This window comes from Diorhabda sublineata, chromosome X (assembly GCF_026230105.1).
Source record: "Diorhabda sublineata isolate icDioSubl1.1 chromosome X, icDioSubl1.1, whole genome shotgun sequence".
NCBI classification, from domain to species: Eukaryota; Metazoa; Arthropoda; class Insecta; order Coleoptera; family Chrysomelidae; genus Diorhabda; species Diorhabda sublineata.
This window is the reverse complement of record NC_079485.1, coordinates 39,586,894-39,609,063: the sequence shown is the minus strand read 5'-3', so window position 1 is coordinate 39,609,063 and position 22,170 is coordinate 39,586,894. Positions and strand designations below refer to the sequence as shown.

Below are 22,170 nucleotides of genomic sequence, written 5' to 3'. Positions count from 1 at the left end.
ATCCATATTTAACATCATTCACAACAATCTAACCTTAACTAACCTATAAAAATTCAATGTAATTTATAATCCAACTAATGGAAATAATGATTCTATAGTAACCGGAATGAATATTTCAATCAAATAATTCTATCAAGCGTCAATTTGAATATTGAATTTTGAAATTTCAATAATTTTATGTTTTTACAAGAAACTACTAGTGAATTTTATAATTTTTATACATTTATACATATTTTTATATTGTACTTGACCATAATTTCAGTCCCGGACGATGAATACATAAGTATTTGAAAGCTTAGAATATATTAGAGTTAGTACACTTTGGTGTTTAAGTTTGCCACATTCACAATATGCAAAGCTCATAATCTAGTTGGCAAATATTTCTTTATATATATATATATATATATATATATATATATATATTGAAGTCGTCTACTTTGGTGTTTCATTTCTACGTTCCCAATAAGAAAATGCTCATAAGAGGCTATATTTATCTTGGAAAAACTTATAATTCAAATAAATTTGTTATTTAACAAGTGTTAACCTCAATTGTATATCACCTACTCCAATTAATGGAATTGAATTGTTTCCTTATTTGTTTCAGATCTAAATGGAAGAGAAAATACCCGCTGCATCTGCCGCAACAGGACCAAATCAATAATAAACTTAATTTTCGATTTCGATTTCGATAATCATCATACTCCAACGAATATAACCGCAATAATTATAATGTGAAATAAATGGGCAGTGATTATTATAATATTCAATATTAGATAAGAAATACTCTAAAAAATATAACCAATGATTTTCAGTTAGATCAATGAAATTAATTAAAAAAAATGCAAATCAAATATCAAACAGCTCCTATTTCTACGGTTCCTATTTCTTTTGCGATCACGGAATCACCTTTATCGGTAAACACTACTTCGACTTTCTCAGGACCTATAGAACTGGCTCTCACGACAATCTTAAAACCTATTTCAACAATAGATTCAGATGAATTATGGCATCCGATAGTTTTTAACGAAAATTCTAGTCTGTATTTTGAGAATATTGATAACCTTATGTCGTTCGAAATCGGAAACGGGAGTTTTAACAGTTCAAGTAAACAAAATAGGACAATAGAAATGAATGATGCTACAGTGAAGTTGGTTTCTATGGTTGTTACGGCCTTTTTTCTGGGATTTATCATTTTATCAACAATAATAGGTAAGTGGAAAATATGCACTAAATAAAAATTATCATTGATAACTAGTATCATGATTCACATGAATAAGCAGGAGGAGAATTGACTATCTTACAAAGCCCAAAAACTTATATGTATTCAAAAAATGTACTGCTGTCTTATACCTTAGGTACAAAAATGCGATTCCTCATTCAAAATAAAAATCATACTTCTACATATGCTTCAAACATTTTTTAACGAATCTAAATCTAAAACACACTAAATCAGGAATCATTGGTGTACAAATAAGTTGAATGTTTCAATGTGTTTGCTACTGAGCAGTTCTGCTATTTAATTCTGGCTTGGATAAAACTCTCTTCGGAAATCGCTGGATCTCAAGTATATATACCTTTATGATAACTATGTCCAGCACACTTTACAATTTGTTAGATATATTTTTAAAGAGCTGACCAGAAATGAATAGAGGTTATCAGCTCTTTTCTAGTTGAAGAAATCCCAAATTTATAACAGCAATACTTTTCATCAATAGCATTAGTGTTACACGAATAATAAATAGTCTTATATTTATGAATGATTGGAATTAAAATAGTTTGGTTTATTACTTTAGCACTAATCGAATCTGGCAATCTAATTCGAAAGTGGATATTTAATTTCAAAGGTATAAGATTGATGTTCAACAATATATTTCTAATTGAAACTTAATGTAACTTATTATTTCTTTTCACATTTGATTTTATACGAGAAACTTCAGGTCTAGTTCATACGTTTATAGCCTGGATTTTATTATTTTGCTAAACTGCATTCACTGCATTCTTGTCACAAATTTCAATAAATTAACATATATCTATAATATTCTAGATATTTGTAACGAGTTTTGTCATTCCCCACATAATCACCAGGTTTATTTTTTCAAATTTTAACCTATGAATAGAGCAATACTCACATTTATAATTCTTATCAGAAATTACTAGCTGAAACTAAATCATCGTTTGTTTAGTGATAGTTCTTTTGTACTCAACCAAATAAGGTGCAAAGCAAGCAACAAGATCTAAACTAAATAGGTGTTAGTCTATCAGCATAAATAAATGTTATAAGATTGGAAATATTTCGGACAGAGAAAATATAAAGGAAACTTAGGATTTTCCTTGAGATATTTGTAAGAAGTCCTGTTGGTATATATAACCTCAGGCACATTTTTTCAACTTCCGAAATTAAGGATTTATTAAATAAGTGAATGTAATAATCATAGTATGGATAAGCAACAAAATAAAACGTTTCTGTTGCCCACATCAATTGAGTTCGTTTTTTGCCTTATCCTTTTCATTCTTTTGCATGACAAAACATATGAGGGCGGTTTCCAATGAAATATATTCTATTTTTCATAATCTTCTTTCAGCTCCACACGATTAGTCCAGAGTTTACAATGCTCTCAAGACGCCAAAAAAAAAATCTTTGAAAGGTTCCGCAAAATACTCGATCTCCTCTACAGACAACTTTTCATAATTATGAAATCGTTTTTCTCCAAGCCATTTTTTAAAGTACGGAAAATAATCGGGGATCAGATAAAATTAATCTGGCGGAAGAAGCAATAAATCGTTATGCAGTTCGGCTAATTTGTTTTGCAATAATAGCTAAAGAATAGGCCAGCGCATTGTCGAGATGGAATAAAACATATCAGTCGTTCTTTCTTAAGTTCGCCATCAAAACGTATCAGTGAATCAGCGTAATATTGGCAAGTAATAGTTTTCCCTTTTTCTGAATAATTAATAAGTAGTACACATTTGAAATTCCAAAATACGGCAGCCACGACCATATTGGCCGGTTTTTGATTTCGTAACATCACGCTCCGTATATAAAGAGTACTTTTGGGATAATATTTACGTAACTTTTCTCGGTTTCTTCAATTGTAAAGTGAAAAATGATTTCGTTATTTAGATGATTGGTGTTGCATTCAATATTGAATAAAATAAGAACTGATACTTGTAATATTATAAATCGTTTCAAAAATAAATTGAAAACCAAAAGACAACAAAACAATATCAAACCTCAAAATATAACTAAAACCAAAGAATTCATAAATAAAATAGAAATAAGATAAATCTAATAAAACTGTTATCATGAAATCAAATCAAAATAATAGAATCAATTTTCTTGATGTCACATTATATAAAATTAACAATAACATATCAACAGAATGGTATACGAAACCAACTTGGTCATCAAGATGTTTGAGCTTCAATTCGTGTCATCCTATGTCACAAAAAAGATCAGTGATAATAAGTTTGGCTGATAGATCTATCCAACTATCAGATCCTGAATTCAGATGTTTAACTATTCAAAAAGCAAAAACTGAAAATTGAAAGAAAATAATTATCCGGAAAAAATGTTAAATAACATATTCAAGAAAAGGATAAACAGATACTGCGATCAATTTAAAAACAAAACTGAAACTAAACATCTAAACATAAAACATTTTTCCTTACCGTATGTACAAGGACTTTCCCAACAACTATCAAATTTTCAATAATACATTATCCAAATATATCACTAAATTAAAATCTAAAACACCAAAAAACAAAAGAAGTAATATTATAATCAAGTGGCTTGTACTAATTGTGACGCTGTCTACATAGGGCAAACATCTCAATATTTAGAAAATAGACTAAAAGGTCATCAGTACGATAAAAAAAATAGAACTGCATTAACGAACCATGAAATATCAAAAAAACATAAATTCAATTATATTCTTGAAACGGAATCTAATACACCAAAAAAAGAATTTTTAGATATGGTTCACATTCATAAGAACGAAAAAGCTATAAATGATAAAAAAGATTTAAATAATTTAAGTAAAATCCATAGTTCTATTTTGTAAATTCTAATAAATTTAATATATTTGAGATGTGTAAACCAAGGAAAAATTAATTTTTCTTATTGGAATAAAGTTGATTTTATCCTTATTTTGATATTCATGATGAAGGTGATCTATAAATTAATATAAATAAGCAAATTGTCAGTGTCAAAATCATATTTTTATAAAGACTTAAAGAAAAGTCTGGGAAATATTTCTATCAATGTCAATTTAATATTGAATTTTGAATTCTGAGTTTGAAAATTTATACAAGCATTTATTAATACTATCAATAACCGAAAATCTCAATTAATTATTTCCCATACGATGAATATGGAAAATGAAAGCTCGGAAAATATATTGAAGTTAGTCCACTTTGGTGTTTCGTTGCCACGTTCCCAATAAGAAACCGCTTACGATCTTTGACCGGTCCATTTTAGGGTAATTTTCAGTTGAAACTATTTTTTTGAAAAATTTCACAATTCACCATTCTATAATTTTGCTAATTTAACTATGATTTGGATACGTATCATTGAATAAGTGAGATACCTCTTTGAAATTTCTTCTACCATAACCGTAATCTCTAATCATAAGAATAGCTATTGTTATAATATCGAAGAATTATACGATTTTGATGGTTGTATTTTCAATTTAAGATATTATAAAAAACTGAATTTGAATTGAATTATCTGCAAATAACATGACTACAGTAGAAATATATTTTATTAATGAAGTATCTTCCAAAGTAATTGTAGACCGTTTATTTGATCCTAGCGTGGAATTATGACCAGAAGACATAAAAAGACTGCATCAGTCTACTTTAAGAGTTTTAAACGAGTTTTCAATGAGACATTTTCGCCTGATGAAACTTAAATTAGTGGAAGACGATTGTACATTCTGGGAGTTAGAATAGAAATCATCTATTCACATGTATCCTGAATAGCAGCTGGTAGAGAATTTTAGAACTCAATTCCTAAGAGCATACTGGACAGAACAGGAGAATAGTTTAAACTGGAGCTGGTGGATGCCCTGTAATTTATCAGAAATGAAAAATTACTAGGTTCAGAGACTGTCGTCTACAACAACAACAACGCATAATAGATCCTTCTGAACTAAGTGAATTGTTCCCAACTTTCAGGTTATTTCTAAATAACTAAAAAAGTGACCATAACTATATTAATGTTATTTAAAATGCCCTATCAATTTTCTGTCATATTTGTGATTTCCTTGCATATGATTGTTCTCAAACGATCAAAATTATACGCGTTTTATTGAATACACATTCGATATCGCTATATTTTTTAGCTAGAACTAAATTTCCAATATATAAGACTCAGACAAAATTAATTTCCAGCAACGATTAATTTGTATTCCAGTTTTTATTTTCTTCATAGTTTTTACCAATTACACGTTTTCCCATGAGTCTCAAAAAAAGAAGTCAATAGATCGTTGTAATAAGAAATCACTCATTTTACATAATTAAGGGTATAAACTGTGAAATAAGATATTTATATTTTATGAGACCTATGAATGGTAATGTGGACTACATTTGATTCAGCTTTGAGAAATTTACTACGTGAATAGTTGTAGTTATTTCTGAGAATGCATCAAATTATTCAGTTATAATATCGTAACTGAAATTTATTTAGTCATTTAAAATATCTTCATAAACCGTTTAACGGTGTTAGTATGGCAAATGCGTTCTATTAAATTGTCCTCTTTGAAAATTCCCTTGTTAAATCAGCGAGCCACGTTGAGCGGATCTGATCTATATACAAATAATTCATAATAGATGGAGGCTTGCATTAGAAATCCGACTTAGCTCGTTCGACTTATATAAACTAAGTAGATTATTAATTTCTATGAAGTATATCAGATTTTGAGCACCATAGTTTGAATGATACAGATAGATTAGGCGTATCAATTTTTATTTTTCACAAAATCGTTATTTCGTTACCTAAAAAATCCCTCAAATGTAAGCTGGTTTTGAGAATATAATTGAATTAAATGTAGGAATATTTGTCAAATAATTTTTTATTGTTTAAAGGCTGTTAATTACTAATTGATGCCAGTGGAATTGTGTGGGAGTAATTTGTTAATTATATTCAGTTGAAGGTTTATATATATATATATATATATATATATATATATATATATATATATATATATATATATCGATTTTAACTGTGAAACACATCTCTCTCATTAACGTAATACATTCAATGTTTTAACAATACTATAAACTTACGGACTCATGCTAAAGACAATTGTTAAATACATTAATAATGAGTATTGTTGGAAAGAATTCCATTTTCCTAAAAAACAAAAGTTTATTAATCAGCTTTAGAGATGTAATTACTTGGAAATATTTAATTTTGCTAAATATTTTCATTTCGATTTCTAATTGAGTACGTAAAATATAACTTCTTGAATATAAAAGTACTTGTTTTTATAGTATGTAGTCTCCGTACTAGGTTTCAATAGGTATTCAAAACTGAACATGCGACTATTATTCTTGATCCAGGTCTATTAACTTTTTAATAGATTAAAACAAGCATTAAAATCAAAAAGATCACGAGGTAGGTTTTTTTTTTAGATCCAGATTGTTGAAGTAATAGGATATAAGTATTGCAAAACTACTCTTTATTTTTCAGTATAAAAAATAACGAGATAATGATATAATTTTCGTAGTTTGCATTAAAAAAACTTTAAATGAAGTTTGAGAATTAAATAAACGTGTGAATAGTAGATCGTTGCGTTGTATCCTAAAAAATCTTTGAAGTGCTATTCAGTCTTTGTCTTGTATTGAAATAAAAAGCACAATTCTTTCTCTGGTTCTAGAAATGGGATAACTTTGATGGAAAAAATTTTCTTATAGCTCTGTTATTTCAATATAACTGCAATTTTAAAAAGTTCATTTTAGCTGCAACTCCTCTCTATTATATTAAATGTCTTTATATAGATTCAGATTTTAACATATTTAGCTTTCAACGATGAGAAAATGAGAAAGTAATCATTGCAAAAAATCGTTTTTTTAGAGGAAGAGATTAGAAAACAAAAATTAGCTCCTGAACAAGAAATCACCTTTTCATTATTTTCTCCTAACTCTTGAAATCAAAAGCATCAGTTCAACATGTTTTAATAAAAATACTAACTTCGAATACTTTCTTTGCTATCCATGTTATCGATTTCAGTTCTCTAGAATTCTTCTCAGTCGTAAAATATCAAAGGTTCACTTTACATCTTACGACTTTAACGGCTCATCATGACTTATTTCATGATTGTTTGATTGCAATTTTGTGTTGATACAGAATGACATGAATATATACAATAGAGTCATTACGGTCAAACGTACTTAAAACAAATATGAGGGCTGTTACTTCAGTTTTGAGATAGATAAATAAAAACAAATATTTATAATTGGATATAGCTTTTTACTTTTCAAAATATTCTCCATTAACATCAATAAACTTTGGCATGCGTTTGAATCAATTGTCGAAGAATTTTTCCATTCCGATTAGGTACCTCTAGAATCTATGTTTGGAACACATCAACCGATTCTTCAGGTGTTTAAAAACGTTGACCTTACAATTCATTTTCGATTTGCGGCAATAAGAAGAAAAGGATCCGTACAGTCGATTGTTGTTTAGAGTCGGGTTCATATGTAAGATCCATGATTCGTCGTCTGTGACGATGTATTCAAAAGCACCGCGATTGAATTTTTTCTGCATTTCTTCGCACCAAACGACACGAGATTTTTTTAACCGATTGTTAATTTATGCGGTACTCAACGCGTACATATCTTTTTGGCAGATAAATACAAAATTGAATGTATGCGTGTGGAACTAATGCCCAAGTATGCCTCATTCTCACGATATGTCGGATGGCGATCTTGTAATATCAGTTCCATTACACTGAAATCATTCTTATGTTGCTATAGCAAAATTCAATTCTCATGGAATATGTTTCCATTACTTTTATTGTTTATCTTTCTATACAAAAATCTTCTCGAATTTGAGACATAATTTTCCAATATAATGCTTTGAATGAAGCTATGTTATGTAACCATTAAAACGTCTCATTGTTTACCCGATAATTTATAATTATGCGTTGTCATCCTTTTGCCTATTTATGGAATGAATACTAGATATTTTGTGCGATACAAAAACATATTGAACTCCTAAATCAATTTCAATTCACTAGTATCATGAAATTTCTTTTTGAGCGAAGTGTAGATAATAATTACATTCCAAAGTTACTTATGCAATGAATACTATCATTCCGTTTTGTTGGCAGTTTTGTTTTGACAACTGTTTGATGATACTATTTTTATTCATCATTTAATTTTAGCATCGTAGGACACTTGAATAGTTCCTGAGTTTCACCACCAAATCAATAGAATATTGGGACATTCCTCAATAATTTTGGAGCAGGAGCAGTTACTTTTTTACTCCAATATGTATAAATGCGAAGCTTGTACTTAAAATGGCTATATAAGCGAAATAAATAAGATTTTTTTTGTCGATATATGAGAAGCGATAAATACTGAAGAATTATCATACGCTATTTTTGAAACGGCTGTTTCACAAACGCACTAAGTGCTCCATACCTTCATTCGATGGAAAGTAAATTGATGCATTCCTAGCCCCTAGATACAATTGGTTGGTGATAGATCTCGACTGATATAAATGAAGTAATTAGATATTGTAGAATTTTCCTCAAATATTCCTGCTTCTTTATTGATTCCTAGAATTTCTGATGAAATTATGTGGAATATTATCTGGAACATCAAGTATAATTTGATTAAGAAAAATAATTGATTCAGTTTAGACAACAAAGGTAAATAGGTAGTTTACAATAATCCAAAAATTAGAAGGAGTTCATATTAATCTTTGATTATCTCCTTGCTTGTACATAATTAAGATGTACTATTTCTAGATACACACAACTTTAGATCAGCTTTGTATGGAGGTGTATGCAGCTTTTGTATAAAAGCTTCTGTTTTGCATGCTTCGGTGGTAATGGTGGAATATTTATATTTGGAACTGACCAAACTCTTGAAAATTCAACAAACTGTCTTGGATAAAGAACACATTTACCAAAAACTTGTTTTTGAACATTCATTTTTATTTATGCTTCAAGTTTTCATTTACATACTTGTTTAAATTATCACGCACACTACAAATTATTCAATAAAGGCTAATGATACTATCATTTATGTATGAAGATAGTAGTTCAAATCAAGAACTCACGACAATAAGTGCAAGATGTTTCTCTTAAATCGTGCTAAGCTTCACGAGATAAAATTCAATGAATCAAATACTCTAAGCACAAAATTAGAAATAACTTCTTTGCTTATATCTTATATTTAAAACTAATTACAAATCCACATATTTTCTCCAGAAACTTTATTTTCGTTTCAATTAATTGTTTTAGCGAATTATTAAAATCGGTATTATAATTATATTAATCGTAGTGGCCCCCATCAAATTTAGTATGTAAGATGAAAAACACACAATAATTTATATACACTGATTTAAAATTTACTTTCCGTTTCCGTGATTTTAGTACCCATCAGATCAGAGTAGGTACTTACATCTAAAATAGCATATATCAAATAATATAAACTAGAAGTATAAACTCAACAATTGAAGGTGAAAAAAAAGATTATAGTTCTGAATCACGAACGAATTTGCTTTTTATTTGTTAATATTCCAATACCACACGTTACAAATTGTAGTATATTTATACAGTGAAGTGAACAACCTCCATCCGGTGTTTAACTATGTCTCTATCAATTGTTACTTTTGTAGAAAACAGATTAATCAAAATACCAAATCCGATTTATATACAAAGGACCGTGCTAATTACATTTCAATTGTTGGAGGAACTTGGGATTCTGCAATATAACAAATTACTGAATAATTTTAACGTTAACCTTAAATCAATTCTCTGCTCGAATAACGAAAAAACTAGTTATTTTTAAATCCAATTAATTGGAAACATTTTTATTGCAACCGCGAAAAGCATCGTTTCATTACATTTGTGTATTAGTTTTGGAGATTTGTATGGTCTACATACTAATTGTTTCAATTATCTTCATATGATTCACAGAAAGTGTTCTTATACATCACATAGGTCTTTTCAATCCACTCCATTGAAGTGATTTTGAATTTTTTTGTATCACACAGCCAAAGGACTTGCTAAGATATGCGAAAAATATGCATTTCTATATTTGTTATTTTCACCCTACTATTGTTATTGCCTTATAAACTTCCATATTTTGTTAATAAAGTATTGGTAATGGAAATATATTCCTATTTATATTTTTGTGCCATTTCCTTTTCAATTTGAAAGCCCATTTTACATGTATGATATTCGAAACCATTAGATTGTTGATAATATAATAAAATTACATTACTGTTTCAATTTTTCTGGGTCTAATTAGCCAGATTGTTTAATAAATCTTAGCTCAAGTACGTAGAGTTTTTATCTGATTTTTTTATTTATTACCAAATGATAATGATATATGCTATAGACCAATAGAAAGGTTAACATCTCATGTCTTCTACTGAACCATCCATCATTTGAATGACATTCTATTAATTTTAGGTGACTAATGAATAACGCAATTCATAACGTTTGGATTAGTGTTATCAAGAATTATATTAGGCCAGAATCTCATACGGAATTCCGAGCATTCACGTTCAAATAATTTCCCGCTTGATCTAGATTGTACCCAATTGTAATTCCAGTGAAATTCTATTCGAATCTATAACCAGAATATAATTATTTTCATTATTAGTGATAATTGAATAATAGCTTATATGTGATTTCCTATGACATAACATATTTTAAATGTTTGAAAAAAATATTATCTCATAGTGTATATGAAACAATCATCAACACACCGATTTGAAAATGAAAATTGGGAGACTATATTCAGTGAAGATACTCCAGAAATAGCACAGCAATAAATGTTATATCGCCTTTGTAGTAAAAAAATAAAACAACCAAAAAAAATTATAACAAAAGTGAATTAAATTGTTAATAGTGAATATAGCGAATTTGAGAATGCTAAGGAACTTATTGCAATACTCTTTTTTCTTCAGTAAGTATTGGAGTACATCAAATAATTCCTGATTGTGATGTAATTGGCAAATTAATTTAGGTGAATCCATTTCCAGAGAACGATATATTCAAATAGATTAATAGTTTGAAAAATAATAGTATAATAGTCCTACTGGATTTGATGTTATAACAGCATTCCTGCATTTGTAATTATTACACCTTCATCTATTGAAATCCTTGATTAATATTATAGACTCAACTTTTCCAGAAGATGTATTATAACCTCTATTTATAAGAAAGGCGATTCTAATCTAATAACTTATTGCAGACCTATTAGTTTAATTAGAAATCTCACGAAAATCTTTGAGAAATGTAAAAATAAAGATTGACAAATTTCTGAAAAGCTTATAATTTACTCCTTGTATACCAGTAGGATTTCACTCTCCTAAGTTGCTAAAGAGATGAATAATAATAAACTCGTAGCTGTATTTCTCGCCCTTTCAAAAGCTATTGGCAAAGTACCCTCTCAAATCCTCCTAAATATCTTAGGACCGAGGTGTCGCATTGAATTATCAACAAATCGATGTATAAATTTCGCAATCTACTAAGTAAACATCAGCTGGAATGGCACGGCCTTGACAACATAGTAAGAGGCGAGATCAATAATAGTGATCAGAAGATGACTTAATTCATCAACAGTATAAATCTATAATTCGACAACTTCTACCTATTCCCATACATCAAAAATTACATCGGAGATATAAGTGGCTCCACTATAAATACCTCTATGAAAAAGTTATAAACATGCTGAAAATGTGCTCTTAAATGAGTCCACGTTCAAATAGATGTCATACATGTCATAAGATTTTTGCTAAGACGAAAACTGTGTCTCAAATGGCGTCATGTAACTAGCGGTAAAAATAATTAATTCGTTTTATTCTCAATAATTAAAGTTGGACACAAATTCAGTTACTCGCATTCTACTAGAGGCTTTCATAATATGGAGTTCTCCTAAAAATCTCAAATCATAAAACAATAAATTCTGAGTGAATGGTGAGAAAATTTTTTTTGACCTATACAGATTGAGTTTTCTACTGTGTACAAAGGTGCATCATCTTAAATATCAGAACACAAATCAATATTTAATATTATACACCATGACTTATTGTAAGTGAAATCCACTTCACCGTTTAACGAAGAATAATGGATCAAAAGTCTACCATTCTTTCGTCGACTAAAGCGTATACGAATCAAACAATTTCTTCAACAGTATTTGAAATTGCATGAAATGTTTTCAGTTCATATTTTCCAATCATTATTTGTATAAGATTGTGTTTTCACTTTTGGTATTTTTTATACTGCTAGGTAAATTGGTGTCCTGGATTTTTAACAATATATCTGTTATGGTCGGTTTTAACTTTTTTTTAACTTAATGTATTGATGATGTCTGTCTCATTTCATATTATGAGATCATATCAAACTTTCAAAATTTTCTAACGGCTATTATATTTTCCAAATGTATCTTTAAAATGTTGTGCGTAGTGATTATTATAATATCAATTACTAATTCCAATATAATGTTTAATTTTTGCCTTTGAAATGATAAAGTCACTGTGATACGATGTATTATTAATTTCTGTTTAACAGTATACATTTTCATTTTTAAAATCCAAAGTGCTCGTCTTTAAGAAGTATTAATGGCAGATTAATATATCGAAGACTTTCCATTTTCATCAATGAACCACCATCATGTTGTATGAAAGATTAAAATCGACGGGATTGAGTCCCTTGACATTTCAGAAAAAATTGAAGTGGTATGAAAAGATTATCTTCTTTTAGCACAGATTCGAACTTTCTAAGCTGAACATCTGAGAATCAAAGAATCAATCGTGAATACTTTTCGTTTTATGTATTGTATAGAAAATGGCAAAAATCTCACTTTTATTCCATTTTTCTAAATAATTAAACTTAAATTGCTGATCTTAATTTCCTGTAGAAAGTTGTCTATTTCGACGGCCCGTAATGGCCCTAAGGACAATGATTGATGGGGTTGTAACTACTTGTACTGGTAGAAAGTTTTATAAGTTAACAACACAATTTGAGAAAGTCTTGGATCTCAACTTTCTATCGAAATATCTTAGTCAATATCAACAGTTAGCCAATATTGATTTGATTATTGTTTTGATATTTTTGGAATGAAGGGAACTCATTTTATTAGAGCAGAGTATATATGATAATTTTTCCTTTATTTCATTTGTCTTACAATGTCCTGAGATTACCAAGCTATTGGTCTCTGAATATTCTACTTATCGCATACACTTTTCGATCGCATTAGATACCAATTTTTTTTCATATTCCACACATCCTTAATATCCTGATTTATGACGTCCTCTTTCATTCTCTTGAGCTCCATATTTATGTCGCTGCTTTTTCTACCGATTCATTTGATTTTTTTGTAGTATATTTTTTCACCAGTATATATACGAGTATGTATTGATATCTAGTTAGCCTAGACCAGTTCCATGGATAAACAAAATATTGCGTTACCATAGCAACGAACAATAACTTATTAGAAGTGTCAGTGTAAAGTTTGACGTCAAAAAAGTGAACCAGAGCTAGGCAATAAATTAAAAAAAAATAGATGTCCACCGAAATTGTGACAATCGAAAATTTCGAGTATCGAACCATCAGCAAGTACCTGTATTTAAAAGGGTTAAGAGGTAAGCAGATTTATGAAGATATGTCCTTCATATGCGACCGTAAAAAATTAAACTGCAAGCTAAAAAATAGGTAATTTTTTCATTGAACATGATGACCAGTTTCTGTGTCAGTCCTCGAAAATATCGATGCAGTTCAAGACATGATTTTATCAGACCGTCGAACTGGGCTAAAACGGATATCTGAAGAATTGAATATTTCATACGAACGCGTTCATCATATAGTTCACGTCAATTTGGACATGAGAAAAATTGCTGCAAAACGGATCCCCAAATGTTTGAATGTTGACCAAAAGCGTGCAAGGGTAGAAGCATCGCGTTCGATCTGTGCTCGATATGCCATGAAGTAATCATAATTGATTAATTAATTAATTAGGGTAAAACAATAACTGAAGATTACTATTCGACATAACTGACCACTCTACGGGAAAAATTAAAGAGAAAAGACGCGGAAAGCTATCCAAAGGTGTTTTTTTTGCAGGTCAACGCCTCTGCACACAAATCTCATGTAGCCATGTAAAAAATTCGTGAATTAAGGTTTGAATTACTAGAATACCCCCCTTATTCACCAGATTTGGCTCCATCCCACTATCATCTCTTTCCTGAACTGAAAAAAAGTTTAAGAGGTCGTAAATTTTCTTTCAACGTGGAGGTAATAAAAACTGTGGAGGTCTGGTTTGCAGAGCAAGAAGAATCATTTTTTTGAATGCTTTAGAGACGTTGCAGGTTCGATGTAATAAATGTATCCAATTAAGAAGAGAATATGTTGAGTAATAAAATATTTTGACTTTGAAATTTTGTTTGGTTTTATAGTAGGCTAAGAGTTTTTCAATATATCCTCGTATCATAATCTGTTTTTTCTGTTTTCTCCTTCTTAGTATATTCATGAGTATCTTAGAATTTGAAATCTTGCTGTTTCAAGAAATTCAAATTGAATGGAAAATGCAGAAAATTATGTTAACAAATTTCTTCAAAAAGCTCAATCAGCAAAACTATCAAATCTAACTCTAGACTTTGTACTGGAATGTTTAAATCGACGATTATCACTCCAAGTTGTTTGATATTTGCTTTGAGACAGTTACAGCAGTGCTTACGGGCAATGGGATTGCACAAAACTACTTCTTTTCACAAGTTTGTGTGTATGTTATTTATACAGTCAGCAAAAAACACGTCAAACGTAAAGTAACTTCAAAGCTTTGTAAACAGATGTAGCTCAATACACGTCTAATTCATGTAGAAAATATATATTGGCCATTTCTGCATTAGTATTCAACGCAAAGCTGTTGCTAAAATAAAATCTGTATTATAAAGTTCTCGTTCATTTATTTGATTGTTGATTTTGTTGTTGTTGATTTTCTAAGTTTGTTCTTCATCATCATAGTTGAAGAAAGTAACGTCACTAAGAAAAAAATAAGTGTAATTTACTTCGCTTATAGCCAAAGCTCAATGCTTAATGTATTCGTCAAATATTAATTTAAAATAATATTTTTGGTCACTTAAAGAAGAAACACATTAGAAATATACTCCTCATCTAATTAAAATTCGAATGAAGAAAAGAATTAAAATTCTTTTTATAGTAATGACTGACATTAAAATATTAAGTCTTTTAAAAGAAGAAGTATCTACTTTTATTATTAATGTTTTGCCTTTTTGAATATATAGTTTACCTAACTGCTTTTAAATCTGAAAAAATTCACTTCATCTGGTTTATATAAATACTGTTCATTAGTTTTGAGAGAGTTTCCTCTTGAACACGAATTTCCTTAACAAACACCCTGAAAAGGTGAAATTGACTTTTCATGTGTTCGAACGGTATTCCGTATCTTTCGCATTTTTGAGTAGAAACCTTAATGGATTCACTATATTGAATTTAGGACAGAATATGCAGACTCATCTAATTTTATGTATATGAAAATGTGGAGACAGACATGAACGTTTTGTACTTCGGAGGTTAAATTGCAGGATACAAGAATAAAAGAAAAAATACATTAAATATTTTCTAATTTATGTAATGGTTTCAATGAAATTGAGGGTTCAATGCATATAATTATTCTTGTTTGGTATCAGTATATTCAGTTTCTTCTCTCCATAAAGCATTGAGTCAATAAATACAGAAAATATAAGGACTAATGACTACCTCCCAAAAAATCTTAAAATATATCGACACTGTTTATTCATGAAGTAAAAGAAAAGATAGGAACCGGAAAGTAGTGGCTTTCTTGAATTGAGTATCAATGAATGAATTTTGAGTAAATTTTGATTATCAATCAATGACGTAATCGCTTTTCTTAGCATTTTGCCATCCAGTGTGAGAATTTTCAATGTCGGACAAATACAACTCAATTGGTTATATATATGTATATATATATATATATATATATATATATATATATATAATGAGTAGTTTTTTATTGGGAACGTGACAATAAAACACCAAAGTGGCCTAACTTCAATATATTTTCCGAGCTTTCGAATACTCATGTATTCATCGTCTGGGACTGAAATTATGGTCAAATACAATATAAGAAATATTTCACTCACAATAATTAATTAAGATTTCTGGTGATTTTGATATTATTAAAGCTTGTAAAAATGTTTAAACTCATGGAATTCAAAAATCACTAATCAAATTGACTTTTATAGAAATAATGATTAATTGAAATATTTATTCTGGTTACTATAGGAATTTTTATTAATTTTTGATTGGTTTGGTTTTGAATGACGTTGAATTTTTATAGGTTAGATAAGGATGAGTTTTAGTGAATGATGTTTAATATTGATAGGTAAATTTATGGATAACATTAAATTTGAATAGGTTATGAATGTAGTTGAATATTCATTGGCTAGAATATAAATGACAATAAATTTTATAGGCTAGGTCGTTATAGGTGAAGTTGAAATTTATAGGTTAGGTGAGGTTAGTTGGTTGTTAATGGCTTTGATATATTAATGCATCTAAATGTTCTTGATTTTAGGTCTCTGATGTTTTAAAATTAGTTTTTTTTGATAGTTTTTAAAAGAAAGATAAATTTTGACGTTTCAACTTTTCTTTAAGTCTTTATCAAAATTTTCTTCTACACAGTACTTTGTGGTGATTCATTCGGAGAGAGATACTACTTTTTGCATTTCAGATTATCATTTAGAATAACAGTGATCAAGGAACCAAAACAAAAACAGTTTTGTGTAGAAGCAAATGCACGTGACACTTGCTCTGCTTATTTATCCAATATGCTGCAAATGTTAAATGATCTGCAGTGATCGATAAAGGTTGGTAAAGAGTGGTTGAGGATCTATCAACAACAACATTTATCTAATTAGAAAACTATTTATATTCTTACTTTATGAAAGTAGGCAGAGTAGCTATTTGAGTACGAAGTATTGTGAGGAAATTTTAACATTTGGATTGGGCAATATAAGCCAAATGTTGTCAGTCGTAAAACTCAATATTATTACGTATTTGCGGCTGATGTTCCAGAATTAATTTTATCTCTTCTTGGATTGTGTAAAAATGTATGAATTTTATGATATCAGAGTATCAACAACAAAACAAAATATGGGAAATGAGAGTGAAAAATACGAATTTGTCGTTAGTTAGGAGTTTGTGGAATAGAAAAACCTGCTGTTTGTTTAAGTGTTTTGACAATTTAAGACACCGTCTATGAATCAAGAGATACATTTATTATTAAGTTTGAAATAGTGTATAGGAGTATGTTACATTCTCTGTATAAATATGAGAATTTATTATTTAACTGGCGCAAGCAACTTTCCACAATTAGTGAAATTGTGGAACAAATGATACTTTTCTTTTTACCAAAAATTCATAATTGAGTACTATTTGAGAAATAAATGCAACTATATAATTAGTTCGGGGCTGTTACTGCTTATGCATCTTAAATACCCCCATTTTTTCATTGTTATCCGTAACTGTTATAGGTATGAGAATAAGATACTTGTTGCTTATTTATTTCCATAACAACAATCTTTTTCTGGTTTATTTCTTGATATGTTCCAACAATAAAAATATAGAACATAACATCCTTTTTTATAAACTCGATAATAAATTTGGTTTGAACATGCCTAAAAAACGTAGGTATCAGTTTTTTACTTATCAACTTGAAAGAATACTTTAATTCATAATCTTGTTGATTAATACGAATTACGAATAGTTAATAAAAAGAATGATGCGAAATGCTTGAAAGACAAATTAATAAGTGCTTCTTAGATGAGTTTGTGAGAAATTTATTAACAACTGAAATTTTCCAAAGTTTTTTTCGCTAACTTCTACTGAAGAAATTCTATATCCACATTACAACTTTTTTATATATAGTTTGGTAGCTTTGTTTGTAAACTTTGAAGCCGTGCTATAATTTCTTGGTATTTATACAGTTAAGAAAAATATTTTTTATGGAAAATGTACATTGAAAATAATTTGATATTCAATGAATAGTAATTACAATAAAACTGATATATAATCCCTATTAATATCTAATTCATCTGATTCACCCAAGGAAAACTGTTTTCATATACATAATTCCATGTTTTCCAGTGATTTTGTATCCATAAATATATTCTTTATCCAATCAAACTAAATATATACTTCGAAAAAGGCTCAAATTAAGCCAAAAATATTTTCCATTAAAACTAAATTACTTGGTCAGAAGTTATTTCGCCATGTTGTATATAAATGGTAGATTATACTTAAACCTATTTAATTCAAAATAAAATAAATCAAATTAACCGTATATCTGAAAATTTAGAAAAATTTGAGTCCATCAAGCAATATCTATTCACTGGAAAGATAAAGAAATGTAATTTTGCAATAACTTAGCTTGAAGCTGAGATTGATTAATTCTTTAATTCTTGGAAGAAGCACATACAAAAAGTGTTTGAGCAATAAATAAAGATTGGTTCTTAGGTTGTGAATTCAGTCGTTGTTCTTTCGTGCATAATATCGAATTTGGCCATAATTCAAAATTTATCTGTATTATTAAAATAAGCATTGTAACAAGACAGATAAATGGTATATAGCATGTTTTTACTGTGAGAAATTTTCACCAAATATTTAACATTTAAAACTTATCACAACACAATTATCATACCAATCATAACACTACTAACAATTTACTACCCCTCCACTTCATACCGGATTGTTTTCTACAGTTTGCTAAGTATCCCCAATATTCAACTATACTTCAAAATTATGAGGTCCTGCCTTATATTCAATTTTGCGATATTCTAGAACATCATCCAAAGTGTCCAAAGCAATACCTGACTTCTTCCAAAAATATACGGAACAATAGTTCGATGGTTGTACAATAGATGGTGCAACTCACTATTTCTTCTATAGTTTCCACTATATTAACTGATGATCGGCGCCGTCAAATATCTATTTTTCAAAATATTCTGTTATCTATCAATTAACTCAAAAAAAATAAGAAGATATCTTACACGGCAGCTAAATCGTTTAGTGGTACCAACCTCTTTAAAAAAACCTACCTGTGTCCAATATTTCCCTTCTTATATCATTTTATAAATCTGGTCCAGTAGAATCAAATTTATTTGTTTGGAAAGATGTTATAGAAATGCAATGGCGAACTAAATCCAATTCTCAAAATTATATAGAATATTTTCCAGATGTTTCATATTTCCCTCTTTTTAAAAGTATTTTGAATATAAGAATTTCTATATTCTATAATTTTATTTTCTGAAGTGAGTTATCCAATTCCAAATCAACTGTTTCATAATATTCGATCGATGAAATATGGAATATATTTCGTTGCTTCACATCAGTGAATAAAAGAACTGAAATCAATTTTAAAAGATTAGGGAATATTTGTTAGAACATTCTCATAATACCGTTAAATCCATCTGTCAATCTCTATTGAAATAAACAGACGAATAAAATATATTTGCATATATAAAAACTTGTTCTACTTAAAAGGACCGAGGAACGAGAACTAAATTCATTGTTTACGTATGATTTTGCGTGAAGGTATCAATTTCGTATCCATTTCAGTTTTCATAATATAATTGTCTTTATATTTATAATATACACTCATTGTGTATATTATATTGACCAAAATTGAGCTGTCCATCAATAAATATTCTTCAATATCATCCATAAATTAACCAATCAATATAAAACATCATTCACTATAACTTATCCTCATCTAACCTATAAAAATTCAACGTCATACATAATCCAACCAATTAAAAATCAACAAAAATGACTATAGTAATCAGAATCAAATATTTCAATTAATCAATATTTCTATCACACGTCATTTTGATATTGAATTTTGAATCCCATGAATTTCAAGTTTTTACTGGAATTAATACAATTTAAATTTACTTAGACTGAAATTATGATCAAATACAATATAAGAAATATTTATAAATGTATATCAATAATAAAATTTGACTTAGAATAATTGATTAAGATTTCCGGTGATTTTTGATTGTATTAATGCTTGTATAAACTTTCAAACTTATAGAAATCAAAATTCAATATTCAAATTGACGTTGTAGTGAATGATGTTCAATATTGATTGGTAAATTTATGGATAACATTAAATTTTTAAATTTCAATAGGTTAGGTCGTTATGAATAAATTCTGGAAGATATATCAATTATCATTCATATCACCCACGTAACACTAAAATTAATTTAATCGAACAAATGGAAAATAGTGACCGCAATATTACAATCCTGTGATATGCTGACGATGTTGTGCTGGTTGCAGAAAACGAAGACGACCTGCAAAGGCTGCTATATCGCTTTAATTGTACAGCAAAATCTCCAAATATGATGGTTTCTGCCTCCAAAACAAAAAGCCTGACAATATCAAAAATACCTCTTAGATGCAAGCTGGTCGTAGACGACAAAATAATTCAGCAAGAAATGAAATTCGAATATCTGGGTATAGAACTATCCGGATATGATGATATTGAGACAGAGATAAGGCAGCAAACAATAAAAGCAGCAAGAATAGCCGGATGTCTGAACGACACTTTGTGGCAAAACAAATACATGAGTATTAAGGCCAAGTCAAGAACCTACAAAACTGACAGGGAACGTAGCGCGAAAGAGACAAACATATAAGTAGAATGAGCGAGGAAAGAGTAGTAAGGATAGCACCACTTGGGAGAAGAAGTGTGGGAAGGCCACGGAAAAGATGGAGTGATAATCTTACCATCAATTGAGGCAATGGGCATGCTGTGAAGAATGAACAGGAAATCTGTCTAAAATGGAGTAGGAAGAAGAAGTAACTCAAGTAATTCAAGTAACAATTATCATCAAATACACTAAATATTCAGATTAAATAAACAAAACCAAAAAATAGAGGACACTCACTGTCCGTTCTATTCTCATGAGGATCCTTCACCATATTGTATTATTTTCCTGCTAATTTATGCTGACTATTGATTAACTGTGAACTTTTTTGCTCTCCTTAAATTTTTCGTTCTTCACATTCTGTGCTTAGAAAATTAACTGGAATACGGCTTTTTTTTGTTTGTGCACTTTATATAAACTTTTTATTACTTTTTATTACATAATTTTTTATTACCGGTTTCTGAATTGATTGATTAATGTGGTGTATACTTCATCGTGTTTTAAATACTTTTTATGGAAATAGGAACTTAGCTATACAAAAACTAGAAAGTCGATTAAGTATACGAGGGGGCGTTTGACGAAAGATTGATTTTTTGAGAGGTTGATAACACTTCTCTCTTTCTCTCTCTAAATGTAGCAATAAGAACACGGATGATGCTGAACGTCCTTAATGTACTATAACAACTTCAGGGATGGCTTATCAAATCTTTTCCTCTGTATTAAGAGATCATCGAATAATAGTTCGTAAGTGAGCTAACGAAGTAAATATTTCAACCCCAACGGTTATGTTCCATTTTCCATGGAAGGTTAAATATTACTAAGCTCTCTGCAAGGTTAGTAACGCGAAGCTGATCAAAACCTCGCTGTTTTGAAAAATTAAAATGAATGTTGGGATACCTTGAAACTGAAATAAATTGACTTTCTCCATCGGTATGTCACAGTAGATGAAATTTGGTTGCACTATTAAACGCCAGAATTAAATATACAGTAGAAGCAGTGAACTTCATGTTAACACCGTGCTCAAAAGAAAACAGAAACCATTTTTTTGTTCAATAAGGTAATGACAGGGGTATAGGATTCCAAAACGGCTGCTCTTACTGATTATTTAGAAGAATTAGCAATAATAACTTTGTGTATGTATGCGAATTTAACAAATAAATGACTTTTTTTGTTAAAGAAAAGTGTTTTGTTCCATCTTGACAATGTCCTTATCTAGTTGCTAAACTTCGTTA

The 22,170-nt window shown here is 29.2% G+C and overlaps 1 protein-coding gene across 1 annotated transcript in view; it reads left to right on the top strand.

Annotated features, from left to right (window-relative positions):
• The window catches only part of LOC130451516 (5-hydroxytryptamine receptor-like), a 161,341-nt gene that overhangs the window by 19,231 nt on the left and 119,940 nt on the right, over positions 1-22,170 (top strand). The window contains exon 2 of the mRNA XM_056790573.1: positions 605-1,209. Within this exon, the coding sequence (XP_056646551.1) occupies positions 840-1,209 (370 nt within the window). The 5' untranslated portion in view covers positions 605-839. The remainder of the gene's footprint in view (positions 1-604; positions 1,210-22,170) is intronic.